Source organism: Sorex araneus, chromosome X (genome assembly GCF_027595985.1).
Source record: "Sorex araneus isolate mSorAra2 chromosome X, mSorAra2.pri, whole genome shotgun sequence".
NCBI classification, from domain to species: Eukaryota; Metazoa; Chordata; class Mammalia; order Eulipotyphla; family Soricidae; genus Sorex; species Sorex araneus.
This window is the reverse complement of record NC_073313.1, coordinates 255625821-255640906: the sequence shown is the minus strand read 5'-3', so window position 1 is coordinate 255640906 and position 15086 is coordinate 255625821. Positions and strand designations below refer to the sequence as shown.

The 15086-nt window shown below is 39.8% G+C and overlaps 1 protein-coding gene across 1 annotated transcript in view; it reads left to right on the top strand.

Moving 5' to 3' along the window:
* Window positions 1-15086, top strand: part of PAX3 (paired box 3) — a 114167-nt gene that overhangs the window by 79268 nt on the left and 19813 nt on the right. The window contains exons 6-7 of the mRNA XM_004617122.2: window positions 9193-9358; window positions 10481-10695. Coding sequence (XP_004617179.1) covers window positions 9193-9358; window positions 10481-10695 — 381 coding nt within the window. The remainder of the gene's footprint in view (window positions 1-9192; window positions 9359-10480; window positions 10696-15086) is intronic.

The following is a 15086-nucleotide window of genomic DNA, read 5'->3' as shown; positions in this document are numbered from 1 at the left end:
GATCCATGACTTTCATAGTTTAAGGCTGGGGTTCAGCAGGGAACCAGTCCATTGGTACTATCTCAATATTGATCACAGTGCCTTCTCTTTTATGCTTAATTATTCCTATTGCTGAATTTTACAATGAGATACTAGTCAGAGAGTTTGTTTCATTCAGCTTGACTTTCCCCCAGGACCGTCAGTGTGCTAGTAAAGTTATAGGATGCTAAAATGCAGTAAGAAATCACTTTAGGGTGCCAGAGCAGTAGTGAAATGGGTAGGGTGTATTGTGGTTGACTTGGGTTTAATCCCCAGCACCTCATATGGTTCCCTGAGCACTGCCAGGAGTGATGCCTGCTCACAAAGCCAGAAATAAACCCTGAGCACCTCCCAGTATGGCCCAAAAAATACAAAGAAAGAAAGGAAAAAAGAAAGGAAGGAAAGGAGGAAGGAAGGAAGAAAGAAAGGGAAAGAAAGAAAGAGAGAAAGAAAGAGAGAAAGAAAGAAAGAAAGAAAGAAAGAAAGAAAGAAAGAAAGAAAGAAAGAAAGAAAGAAAGAGAAAAAGAAAGAAAGAAGCTAAGGGAATGTAGTCTAATATAAGCAATAAACTAAACTCACAAAAAATTTTAAAACAAAGATGCAATGAGTGTGATGGGAAAGGAGAGTATAGTGGGAGTTTATAAGAGAAAAGGTTGAACTCTTTTTGGATTAAACCAGAGAGGCTCACGAAGAAGGCAGAGTTCAAATGGGTTTTCAAGGCTCTATACTCACTAAACAGGAGGGTGAGTCTACCCGGGACAGGGAATAAGAGGAGCATAAACAGAATTAGGGCATCTGTGAGATAGCTTGGAAGGCTGAGCACATGCTTTGTTCAATCTCCAGCATCTTGTGGTCACTACTGGGAGTGACCACCAAGTACCAGGCTGGGAGTAGTTATTGAGCCCTTCTATATGTGGCCCCCCCTAAAGCAAAGAATGAAAACAAGACAAAACAAAAAAAACCCCAACCCAGAGCATTGGAAGCTTAGGAGTTATATATGGGGGGGGCTCTCATTTCCAGTGATATTAAGGAACAGTCCAGTTAGATTAAGGAACAGTGCATCATTCAATTTGGTTGAGGGAGAGCAAGTGAGAAGTATAAGGATGGTGGGAAAGTGTGTTCATAAGCTGCAGACATGTTATGGAGGGTATGGAGTGCAGGGTCATGCTTTCTGTGGAAGGCAGTAGAGGCAGTGGTGGTTGGACTGGGAAGAAAGGATGGGGGGAATCATACTCAGAAGTGGGTATAGGCAACACATTGTACAAGTTGGAGACAGGTGGAAGAAAGAGTGAAGGGAATAGTACTGGATCTGACTAGATTTGTAGTGCAAATGACAGATTTATAGTGGAAAGTCTTGACTCTGCTTATTTTATTGGGATGCAGTATTCCTCTTTAGAAGGGACCATCAATTACTCTAAATGACCCTTTGTGTATGTAAATATAACACTTCTAAATCTAGAATATTTTTGAATATACAGTACATGTGTTATAGTTTTATGGAAAACAATGGCACAAGCACTATATGTATCACATATATTTTTCTTTTTCTTTCTTTGTATAGTTCCATGACTATCTGGTCTAAATGTGAAGAAAGCCCCCTTCATTTTTCTACTCCTCTTGGCCCACTCTGTTCTGGAATTGGGACTCTATGCTCCCTGACTTCCATGTTGAGTGTTGTCCTTCTGCTTGAACTCAAAATCAGACAGACAAGAAATACTTTCCTAAAGAAATCAAAGCGAGTGAAGAAAAACCAGAAAGAGTGTTCAGTGTTGCTCTACCTCTTTGCTACCTTTGCCAAAAAATGAGGATGGAGGATAAAATAAATCTCGAAAACAACCCTTGTAACTTATACACCCAGTGCCAGCACTGGGAATCTGGCTCAGTGACTGTAAAAGGGAAAAAAGGATGACCCATTAACTTTCAGAGGACCTGGGACCAAACCAGTAAAGAGTGGTTCATATTTGTCTATACAGTGACCTCCTGTGCAAGGCAGGATTCTCATTAACCTAACAGCTGTCCTAATGTGGCTTTAACCCGGTGACTCTTTACATTCCTTATGGCTTCATTAGTTCCCTTGAGACACATTATGTCCTGCACCACAGCTATGATCTACAGCCTAACAAATTCCCTACAACATACGGCATATGGATCTTTTACTTAACCCAGCAGGAAAAAGAAGAGAGTAGTTAATCACTGATTAAAATGCCAGAACAAAATCCTTTCGTTTTCAGAAGGATCTGGGAAAGCAGTAGCAAAGTCAACTCAGTTTGAGTGATGGCCAGAGACTGTGAGTTAGTTTAATCTGGGGCACCTGGGAAAACCAAACACCAAACCAAGCCCCTCACCCCCACCTCTAACATGTCTATGTTCCCTTTTTCCCCCTTCCTGAGTAAAAATATTGTTAAACGCTTTTGGGTAGAGGTAAGAGTAAAGTGATAACAGTCCATTGTTATTATGTTATTTAAAATGTGTCTTTACAGTAGTTATATTGTGTTTATTATAGCCACATCTGAGCACACAATCTAAGAATTATGGTACACTGACTATTGTCCAATTTGCCTTCTAAGTATCTGTTAGGCAAACAATAACAGGTATGATAGGTTTGTGGTGAAGAATAACTTGAAGATGATTAAGGACATATACAAATGTCTTACAAAGATTCTAAGAACTCCATGCCAAAAAAATCATTCTATAGTTTTCTGCTGGATTTTGTTCTTGATATATACCAATACACAGTTGGACATAATTTCATGTACATCTGTGATTTCATTCATGGACACTTGCTATTTCTTCTTGTCAATTTTGCCCATCTTTTCCCCAGCCTACTCCTGATTCACTGATCAGAGATGTAGCAGTTGGGCAGGAGAGATAGATCAGTGGGTAAGGCACATGCCTCTCAAGTGACTGACCCAGGTGTGATCCTTAAGCCCCGTTAGAAAATGATCTGTGAGCACAGAGCCAGGAGTGAACCGTGTATCGTGAGCATCAGTGTATTTATCCCTCCACCCCATGGCCCAAAGAAGATGAGCAGCAGCAATGTTAAAGGGCAGATGAGACTGTGATCCAGGAACAGAGAACTGAGTAGAGGGAAAGTCTAGAGAATGAGCAAGTTGACTGGAATTTCCCGACTTGAAAAGTACTGGCTTTGGTGTAACATTGGATATTTCTGAATCTACAGTTTCAATCAAACTTTTAGTAATCTTGATGTGAATTATCTTTCTGTGGATTACTTCTTAGATTCTGACTCCAAATCTTTGGAATTTGCTTAAAAGAATCTATCAGGACTAATAATTGCTTTTAATACTCACATTGAAAATGGGAACCAGGTAAAATTAAGCCTATGCGGTGCGGCAATTAGCACTAATCCATGACACTTGGAAGCAAATTTGTCCTAAGTCTGCATCCAAGCCAAACTGGCTCCCAATTGTTTTTGAAGTGTTACTTAGGCACTTTCCTGTTTGCTCATAGGCACAAAAGGCTTTGGCAGTTGACCACAGGACTGAAAAAACAAAGGTTCTAATTCTTGGTTTTCTCAGGCAGTTGTCAATGTGACCTCTTTACTTAATGGTTGACACTTATCGAACACTTTATATCTCTTGGGTATCTTTTGGGGAGTTTTGATTATTTTGTCTCATGTAATTGTCACAACTCTGTGAAGTAGTTTTCTATTTCTCCCACTTAGCAGAGGAGATAGATGCCAAACAAATTATTCCAGGTCCAAGAAGTAGTAAGAAAGTGGGAAGGCCAGGATTCAACTTTTGCTTGGTGTTTCATCATACCCATAGAAATGACAATGCTCTTTGAAAAGGATTAAGTATTTATCTTTTACAATGTTAAGTTTCGCCGTGTTCTTCAAGCCTGTGTTCTCTTTGAAGGGGCATCTCACTTGCTTGTTTCTGAGTTTCTTTGCTTGCCTGTTGCTGCTCTGGCGAAGGCTGTGTTCTCTCTTGAGCACATTTTCTCTCTTTCCTCATACATATTTCTAAGCAAATTCCATTCAATAAAAACGACCTGAGTTTACAATAAATAAGTAAATGAAATGTTAAATTTTTACCAACTTATATTGTGGAGAAATAGGTTAATTCTTTCACCAATAAAGAGAAAATATATGAAAGCCTTATCATCATCTACTCTGTGTTAGAATGAGGTCCTGGACATCTTTTTTTAACCAATTTAAGTTTTGTCAAAAAATTATTGAACATTATATAACCTCCCAAATGGACTTAGAGATCATATCTAAAGAATTGCATAGTGTTTTTTTTTTCTCTTTTGGGCCACACCCGGTGATGCTCAGGGGTTACTCCTGGTTCTGCCCCTAGGAAGTATCCCTGGCAATATTTGGGTTCAATGCAGGATCAAACCCAGGTGGGCCATGTGCCAGACCTACCTGCTATGCTATCACTGCTATCACATCAGGCCAACATACGTAGTTTTATGGAGAGGTTTTGTGAAGAAACATGTAAAAATCTAGGGGACAAATGGAAATGAACTGGCTGTAGTTCAGTAATGAAATAACAATTTGCTATGAAGGTGAGATTTAGATATAATGTGACATTTTATAGGCAATTATAAGTGATAAACTATGACCAATGTTAGCTATGAACCCAAGTATACCTTTTCCCCCTACTTTCTTTTTGGGTCACACCGGTAATGCACAGGGGTCACTCCTGGCTCTGCACTCAGGAATTACCTCTGGCGGTGCTCAGGGGACCATATGGGATGCTGGGAGTCGAACCCGGGTAGGCCGCGTGCAAGGCAAATGCTCTACCTGCTGTGCTATTGCTCCAGCTCCTTCCCCCTACTTTCTTACCACACTAAATGTGGAATGAAAATGGCAGGTGATATATAGGAAGAAATTGGTGGGCTACTTATACTGCCCTCCAGAATGGCAAAGATCTATTTGAAATTATTACCATTGCTCTTCTTTTTATAAGCTAAGTTCCTGGTAATTCTAGCCAGAATCAGAAATGGCCTTCCAACATTCAGCTTATTCTAATGTTTTATACTAACACATCATTCCATGATTATTAGAAATTGCTGATACAATATGTAATAAGTCATTTAAGACTTCCAAGTACCAAGGGCACGTCTTTAAGTTAAAGATAGGTTAGCAACAGTATCCTAGGATCATTTGACTTAGTCAGTTTTGGTGTTTAACAGAAGACTTTTTTTTTTTTGGCATGGGGGGGGGCGAGTTGTGGTGCTGGGGAACCAAACCCAGGGTTATCATATATGCAAAATATATGTGTTGCTACTAAGCTATATTCTGGGTCTTTGAAGATATATTTTTTATGGAGGGAGGAAAATACCTGGTAGTGTTCAGGGACTACTCCTGGCTCTGTGATCAGGGAGCACTCCTGTAGGGCTCGGGGAGTATTGGGATTGAACTTCCATCAGACACGTGCAAGGCAAATGCCCTACCGACTTACCTCTCTAGCTAAAGATACATCCTTCAGGGGTTTCAAAAGTCATAACTCTTTGAATTTCAGCCGCAGCCTCAATACTCCAGTATCTGTCCCTTTTAATGCTCTGAGTTTTTGCTTTGGTTTTCAGAGTTGCTGACTATCGCAGATCCAATAAGCTTGTACTGGCTAGAAAATAGGAAAATCTGGCCAGAGACAGGCAGGTTAATTGTCAGTGAGTGATCATTTCTTTTAAAAAGTGTTATCTAGATATTTAGTTTAAGAAATAGGTTTTTAGGTCTAAGTAGCATTTAAATGTTTTATTTTTAAGTCTCTTCACCTTCCTGTGGAATCTTTATTTTTCAATCAAGATTTATTTCTCACTTGGGTTGTTTCCAGATTTTAGGTATTGTAAAAATGGTGAAGAACATTTTTGGGTTTATTTTCGGGGCCATATCTTTTGGTACTCATGGCTTACTTATGACTGTGCTCAGAGCTCACTCAGTGGTGCTCAGGAGATCATAGGCAGTGCCAGGTTTTGAACTGGGGCCCGCTGTATGAAAAACAAGTGCCTTAACCTCTGAACTATCTGTTTGGCCCCAAGAACTTTTATATTCAGCTCCTAGTAGATACTCTCAATGTTCTCTGTATTCTTCTTTGTATCATTTTAGAAAAGTGAAAAAAATCACTCTAAGGTTTATGTTCCTTGATCTTTTAGTTTAATTTTTTTGGAAATATTTTTAGAAAGTGATGACATTGCTTCTTATTGATCATTTGATCAGAGACATTCTTGTGCAAAATTTGGTTAAGAAAGAGTTAGAATGAACTTAAGTCAAAAGTAGATTGACTGATGCAGTGATCAGGTATTACCACCACTCAAAATACCAAACTCGATTTACTAGCTAAAGGTTACAAAAGGAAATTGGCAGGGAGAAGTTGGCAAAATGCTTTAATAATAACTGAAATGTAAACTTCCGAGTTCCTCTACAAGGGCTCTTCAGTAGAACTGAAGATAGAAGTCTCAATGAACTAAGTTACATCAGAATCTTTGGAACTTAACTCTTCCCCTAGTGTTTACAGTCCTGGCGCAGCACTGTACCTAGGGGGTGAGTTCACCTCAGCCAGATGTCCTTCACTCATCTTGAAATTTTATAACATCGAATATAATTTTGGTGTGCAGTAAATAACAAGTGTTCCCGGTAATCATACGGTCCTGATTTCATAGCTCAGCCTCCTCAGGCCAACACAACTTGTGCATACACTTCCCTGAAAATAGTTTTTGTATCCTGATGGCTCAGGGAGTCATGGTAACAGACGCTAAGACGGAGAAAACACAATTGATGCAAACCTGAAATTGAGTGCTGTTCATGGTTCTATTATCCCAGGTGGCAATTTATTAAGTTAAGTAAAACTCTAATTCAATTATGTATCAACATGAGAAAATATTGACTTACTTTTTTTTTCCCTGTTGGAAATCTAGGGAGTATTAAATGTTAGTATTTTAAGGAAGTTCAAACAGCTTTCCTTACCAATATTTTGCAACATGGCTAGGGAAGCCCAGTCATTTTCAGACAAATGTTTGGGTGGAGAACAAAAGTTTAAGCAGATGTCTTGGTAAAATATTTGTTAAAGGGGGCCTTCTTGCTCCGAATGGAAGCATTTCTCTTTCTGGGCTTTACAAACGTTTTTAAGTTTTATGATTTAAACTTATAATTAAACTGTGCAGGTTTTTTTTTTGGTCACACCCATTGATGCTCAGGGGTTACTCCTGGCTTTGCACTCAGGAATTACTCCTGGCAGTGCTTGGGGGACCATATGGGATGCTGGGGATTGAACCCGGGTCGGCCGCGTGCAAGGCAAACGCCCTACCCTCTGTGCTATCGCTCCGGCCCCAAACTGTGCAGTTGTTAACTCTGTTCTACAAGGAAATCAAGTGCCATATTTTCTGACACTGGCTGTTCTTCTGTATTATCACCTCCATTTGGAGTGATTCCTTTTTTGAGGAATCATATCCCAGTTTTAAATTGAGTTGAGGGCGCTGGTGAGATAGTGCAGCAGGTAGGGGGCTTGTCTTTCATGCAGTTGACCCAAGGTTTGATCCTCACTTTTTTCCCTTTTGCTTTCGGGGTCACACTCAGCAATGCACAGGGGTTGTTCCTGGCTCTGCACTCAGGAATTACTCCTGGTGGTGCTTGAGGAACCATATGGGATGCTGGGGATTGAACCCGGGTCGGCCACGTGCAAGGCAAATGCCCTACCCACTGTACTATCGCTCCAGCCCCATGTTTGATCCTCTGTACCCCATAAGATCCCATGTGCACTGCCCGGAGCAATTCCTGAGCATCATGAGGTGTGACCCAAAGACTAAGTAAATAAATAAAGAAATAAAATGAGGTAAAACTGTCTCTATTCTAAACTATTATTGACTTGCTGCACTTCCAAACATGATGTCCCTCTCTGTAGTAATTTTTTTGGTTTCTTTGATTACTCTGTAAATGCTCCAGGAGAAACCAATCTGCAAGCCGCTCATGTGTAGGGATCCAATCTTACTCTGATCAGTCCTTTCATCCTGAATCCCTCTGACCCCCCAGTACAGTGTGTTCAGAAAGTTGTTTTAAATTACCTTTATAAAACCATTAACTTTTTTCTCTCTCTTTTTAAAAAAATTTATAAAATCACTGTGAGATAGTTACAAGCTTTTATGTTTGGGTTACAATCACACAATAATCAAACACCTATCCCTCCACCAGTGCACATTCCCCACCACAAATATCCCTGGTATATCCCCCCATTTCCCACCCTCCCCCTGCCTCCATGACAGACAATATTTCCCATATTCTCTCTTCTACTTTTGGGCATTATGGCTTGCAACACAGACACTGAGAGGTCATCAAAAACCATTAACTTTTAAACTCAGATATACGTGACACCAACCTTGCATTATTTTAAGGTGTACAACACATCGATCTGATGCATTTTCAGTATAATCTAATTTCTATTGCAGCATTAGATAACACTGCTATGGCATCATGCCATTATTATTTCTTCTACTGTTGGAATAATTATGGTCTGGGCTTTAACAAGTTTAATGTTTATAATATAATTTTATCATTTCTAATGGTTGCAGTATATATATATCTAGGACTTAAATGTCTACTACTTGCTAGTATCAGTGAAGTTTTGACATAGGAATTTAAATACCTACACTTGGTAGCAGTTCCCCTTTTGGGGAACTATCACCTAAAAGCTCTAAAAACTCTTCTGTAAGTCAATTCTTGCAAATTCTAGACCTAACCTTTACAGATATAAGAGCTGCACAAGATTATGATGACAGTGAAAGTCCTGATGTCACAATTTTACAGCATCTAAAGTGTTCTGTTTTATTTCTTGCTTCATTAATTTTTTTATGTTTTTTTTTCTGGCCACACCCAGCAATGCTCATAGGTTACTCCCTACTATGCACTCAGGAATTGCTCCTGGCAGTGCTCAGGGGACACTGTGAGATGCCGGAGATAGAACCCAGTTGGTCGTGCGCAAGGCAAGCCTGCTTGAGAAGCTCCTAGGGATTTTGCAGAGCCTTGAAGACCTCCTCCCGCCCCCTGATATTTAATTCTTCTTTACTCTTGGACAATACAAGACTAGAGATTGAAAGCTTTTGCATCTATTTGCCCTGTCAGGAAGAGGTCTTTAATCTGTTTTAGCATGAAAAATTTGTGAAGAGTGTGCTATTATGACATCAGTGAAGTACTCACCATTTAAATTAAATCCATAGGTCTGGTTTAGCAACCGTCGTGCAAGATGGAGGAAGCAAGCTGGGGCCAATCAGCTGATGGCCTTCAACCATCTCATTCCCGGGGGATTCCCGCCCACTGCCATGCCTACACTGCCAACATACCAGCTTTCAGAGACGTCTTACCAACCCACAGCTATTCCACAAGGTATGGAGAAAGGGAACCCATGGTTAAAGTGTTTTGCCAATCCCTTGCCCTCTCGGACACTGATTTGGAGGTTGGTTGGTTGGTTACCTTGCTGCAGGATATCCTGAATGTACCTGTCACAGTTCAAAAATACAGTTTGTTCTATGACACCTGAGTCTCTCTAGAAAAACCGTATTGTAATAGAGTGCCATTTCCGTATTTTAAAACAAAACAGAACAAGGATGTAAAACAAAACAACCTTTTAAAATGAATAAGTGACTTGCTTTTCTTCTATTAAAGTTTCACCTCTGTGTTTGTACTCCAGCCTGTCTGCAATTTTATGGTAGTTCCTTACTGTGGTAGGAACAGGGAAGGGGAAACCCGGAGAAAGTCTCTATTTGGTAGTATGTGGAGGTGATGGGATAAGTGATAGCACTGTAGCACTGTTGTCCCTTTGTCCATTGATTTGCTCAAGCAGCACCAGTAGCGTCACCATTGTGAGACTTGCTGTTACTGTTTTTGGCATATTGAGTACACCACAGGTATCTTGCCAGCCTGTGAGGTGGGGGTGGAATACACTTGGTAGCTTGCCGGGCTCTCAGAGAGGTACAGAGGAATTGAACCGAGGTCAGCGGTGTGCAAGGCAAATGCCCTACCTGCTGTGCTATCGCTCAGTCCCTCAGTCCGGGATAAGTGATAGGACAAATTAATTTGAATTGTAAAAGATCATATTCCTGGCATTCTAAACGATAAATGCACATTGGTATTTGAATGTTTCGAGACTGTATTTGCTGAAAAATTTGAGAGTTGAAATTCTTCTATTGGGTAATTTTTAGGTTGATTAATGACATTCCTCAGTAAAGTCAATTTGTTGGCATTGTTAATGTGATTTCTGAACTACTCTTCTGGGTGTGTGGACCATGGAAGTCTATAAATAAGTTATGTATTTGCACTTAGGTTCAGAGAGACGGCTCTCTTTGTTTGGTGTAGCTCTCTACCTGCATCTTGAGAAATGCAGTTTGAAATGAATACTGGGTGTGACCAATAGCTACGACTTGGTGGTTTGGTGACTTGAACTCTTGCACTGACCTTTCCCTGTTGGCTTAGAAAGGACTTCATGGCTGACCGTCTTCTTCTTTACAGCCGTGTCGGATCCCAGCAGTACCGTTCACAGACCTCAGCCACTTCCTCCAAGCACTGTACACCAAAGCACTATTCCTTCAAACCCGGACAGCAGCTCTGCCTACTGCCTCCCCAGCACCAGGCATGGATTTTCCAGCTATACAGACAGCTTTGTGCCTCCATCCGGGCCCTCCAACCCCATGAACCCCGCCATTGGCAATGGCCTTTCACCTCAGGTCAGTGCTGTGATTCCAGACAGACCGTTTGCTGTGTACCAGAACCTAAGAGTCAATTCCCCGAGGCAGTCATATAATGAATTGCCAAATTTAAACCATAATGTATTCTTTATACAAGCCACATGATTTTAGTTTTCTAGTTTCCTTTCTCTCCACCCTTCCTACTGGCGGTATCAAAAGTTGTAGCATAGGCTTCGAATTCAAAACGGTTTATAATGTAATCATGGAGGTTTTATGTTTACACTTAGCTGTCAAGACATTTGTCATCTCCATCTCCCGGGCTTTGGGGAAGAAGCTCACTCACACAAACAAAGCTCACAAGCTCGCATGCTCTTGCATGCAAGCATGCATTCACGCACACACCTTAAAAAAATGGTATCTGGTTAGTAGTTAAATCGGGGTGAGCAAAACACACCGAGTCAGAAACGATCAACACGCTCGATGAAACAATTGCAGAGGGTGCAGACAAGTTGTGTGGACAGAGCCCCAGCTGATAACTACAGAACTCTGGGATAAATGAGATATAAATGCACAAATTAAGAGAATTACTGCTCTTTGGGGGAATATATAGAAATTTGAATGTCATAATTGTTTTTCTAATTTGCATTGGACTATGAGCTTTTCTTGAGAGATCATATTAATAAATTGCCTTGATAATTGCTTGTCAGAGGGTTGGTTAAATTTCCTACATGTGGCATCTGTCTGAGGTTGACATTATTAGCAGTTGCTTAAATACAGATCACTTGATTTTATTAGCGAGCACTTGGTCCAGGTGGTGAGGCTAGCTGCCCGCTAAATTTGGAGAAATGTCACAAAGGGCTTGCAATCTATAATTGCAATCGGGAATCTCTCCAGGGCTGAGGGTGAGAGTTTTAACAGCTTTATCTTTTCTTAACCCCCTTTTTCCTCATGGTGGTTAGAAAAACAGAGAGAAGCTCAGAATGACATAAATGAAAAGTGAAAAGACAATTATACTCAATTACACACTAATCACTGACTATCACCGCTGCCTAAGCACCAAGAGGGCATTCTAAATAGGCAGAAAATGAGATTTTAATGGCACAAAGGGTGGCCAAAATAACGACTCATATATCTTTGCCTTCTTCGTTTTCTTCAACTTCTGTTTTGTGCTTTGTGTCTTGGGACTGGAGTTCCTGGGCTCTGCACAACGGTGATAAGTCTGAGCAGCTGAAAAGTTCAAAGCCCTTGGAGTTGAAAAGAATGAATAGCAAAGGCAATGAAATAAACATTTATGCCTAAAGGCAAAAAGTTCATAAATCCTTTTTTTTGTAACAGTAAATGTAATTAAGTTCCATAGATTCCTATAGCACATCCTGGGATTAAAAAAATAAGTGGTAGCTTTAAACCTCAGCTGAAAAAATAACAACATGCCAACAATGAACGTGCTTCCTATGGAACTTTAATACATTTAATTTCCAAGTGCTGGCATTTGTGAATGTGATTTTGCATAAAAATCACAGGCCGACATCTTTAAAATGCCCAGATTGAGAGCACATAAAGCTTTTTTGCAATTAGAAGAAACAGTGGTAGTTTTATCTTTTTAGTTTTTAACCCAAGTAGTTCAGAACTATAGAAAACTCTTTCTGTGAATATCACTTGGTTGAAAGTTTTAATAAAAGCAAGTTTCTACTTGAAACACTTTTATAAGGTGAGACCCAGGAATTATTCTCTATGTATATTTTTAGTGTTCAATCATAATAAAACTAATAGCAAACATATGTATTCTATACACAAAATTTCTAGTTCCTCCTATTATAATAGTATTCTTAAGGCAAAATAAGCATATTATACAAGAATTAGATCAGTGGAATACTAGCACTTGATCTTGAAACTGCTAATCCTTGATTTCAAGAAGCCGAGCTATGATTCCCCAGTTCTCAGTAGTGTGGAAATCAATCTACTATCAGGCAATGGAAAATTCTAAAACTTTTCTTGCATATCTTTATTATGCTTTTAGATATTATTTTTGATTACTTACTTATTACATGGGATGATCAGGGATACTTAGCATTTATACTATTTTGTTGTATCTCCATCCACCCGGATGCTGGTACTCGGTTTATCTTGATTCTTGTAGCATCTCCAATGCATTAGAGAAGAGATGTTTGAAGTTTTTTATTTTCTTAAGCAAAGTTGGAGAAAAACAGTGAGTGAAGGAGCATCTTGTCAAACATATTTTCAAAAGAGTGGACTGGGGATTCTGGAATTAGAACTCAGATTTCTATAACCTTTGTAATTTATCTCTTACCAAGAATGCCTCTATTTATGCAAGGAGAAAGACTACCATACTTTTGGTTGTTTAGCTTTTCAAAAACATTGTCAAGTTATTACTACAAGTCCATGTCCAACAGAGTGAAGAGAGATAGGTGACTTCTGGTGACTGCTTATATTATAGAAGTATGTTTTAATATGTTGGGTCATATGATACTTAAAGTGGAACAAACCCTACTATTACTATTCCTCTTCTTCTTTTCATTTTTTTATTTTATTTTTTAATGTATCATCATGAGTATTCCTCTTCTTCTATGTGCCCATTTACTCTTCCTCTATTTGGACATCCAAGTGCAGACAAATCAACTGAACCTCAGAGAGCCTTTTAAAAGCCTGTTAAATACTTGGGTCTAGAGGTGATGATTCTTGGGGCTGGAGTGATAGCACAGCGGGTAGGGCATTTGCCTGGTGCGCTGCCAACCCGGGTTCGATTCCCAGCATCCCATATGGTCCTCTGAGCACCGCCATTGGTAACTCCTGAGTGCAGAGCCAGGAGTGACCCCCCCGTGCATCGCCAGATGTGACCCAAAAACCAAAAAAAAAAAAAAAACCAGAGGCGATGATTCTTGGCTTCTAGTCATAGATCTTGTCCATTATAATCCATCCAAGGAAACAGGTTATAAGAAAAATAGTTGATAATATTTTGAAATCATTTTCAAAGATTAGTTTACTAAACCTCTTTGTTTAGATTAATTGATATTGTCAACATACTCAACATTTTTTCTTCTTTCTTTTTTTGCTTTTTGGGTGCCACCTGGCAATGCACAGAGGTTACTCCTGGCTCTGCACTCAGGAATTACTCCTCACAGTGCTTAGGGGACCATATGGGATGCTGGGAATCGAACCCGGGTCAGCTGCATGCAAGATAAACGTCCTACCCGCTGTGCTATCGCTCCAGCCCCCATACTCGACATTTTTACCTTAAACACATTTTCTTTTAATTTTTAAAGTTCCCCAAATAGTAATGTGTGTTAAAAGGAAGAAAATTTAAGTCTTTAGACCAGGAATCAAATCCCCATGGAAACTACTGTCAATAATTTTGAGTAATGTCTTTGAGTTCTTTTTGAATTTTCTGCTTTGAGAAAAGTAAACTTGAGAACGGTCATGTGCTTAATTTTACATCTTGTCTTTTTCTCTACCTTGATCATAGACCTTTTCCTGTATGTTAATTAGATTGCATTTTTTTAGATGTTATAGTCAATTCATTGTAAACCTCTTCAGTGAAGGCTATTGGGTGTGTTAAAATTGTTGGAGCATCTTGGCTTTACTTCCCCAACTGTCATTGAAATTGGCGAGTGGTTTACCATTTAACTCGAAGTTTGAGTTAGAATGCATGTACAGGAACTGTTGGAGAATGGGCCTCCTAGCTTCTGGGCAAGAAATTAATTATGGGCAAAATAATTGAAATTATTTTGAAATAATTGAATTAATGAGACCACAATGACAAATTGTTCCTTCGTATGTAGATTTTAGTTACTTTACATTTGGGGTGTCTACCATATGTGAGTGCACCCTCAAGCAAAGAGGCTTTTACAGATGGGTGTTAGTGCCTTTAGACAACCGGTATTTCTTGGATGCCCTGCCATTTTCTCAGGGAAGGTGTCTATTTTTGAGGGATGGGTGCACAGCAGTGACTCACAGGGTAACATCCGTCAGACTGGTCAGATCAAAGTAGCAAACGGACTGATATATATTTGTGACATTCAAAATCTTAGAGTACAGCCCGCAAACCTCAAGATGCTTTCTGCATATCCTTCAGGGTGCTGAAAGAAGCTATATACTTTTTTGGGGGGGAAGGCACATCTGGCAGTGCCAAAGTCTTACTCCTGGCTCTGTGCATTGGGGTTACTCATGGCAGGGATTTGGGGAACAGAGGTGGTGCTGGAGATCAAACCTAGGTCAACTATGTGCAAGGGAAGGGTCTTACCCACTGTATTATTTCCTCTCTGGCCCTATGTATATCCCCCCCCCGAGTTATTCTTTTTTTTCCTAATTTATTTTTTATTGAATCACCATGTGGAAAGTTACAAAGCTTTCAGGCTTAAGTCCCAGTTACATAATGCTTGAACATCCATCCCTTCACCAGTGCATATATTCTA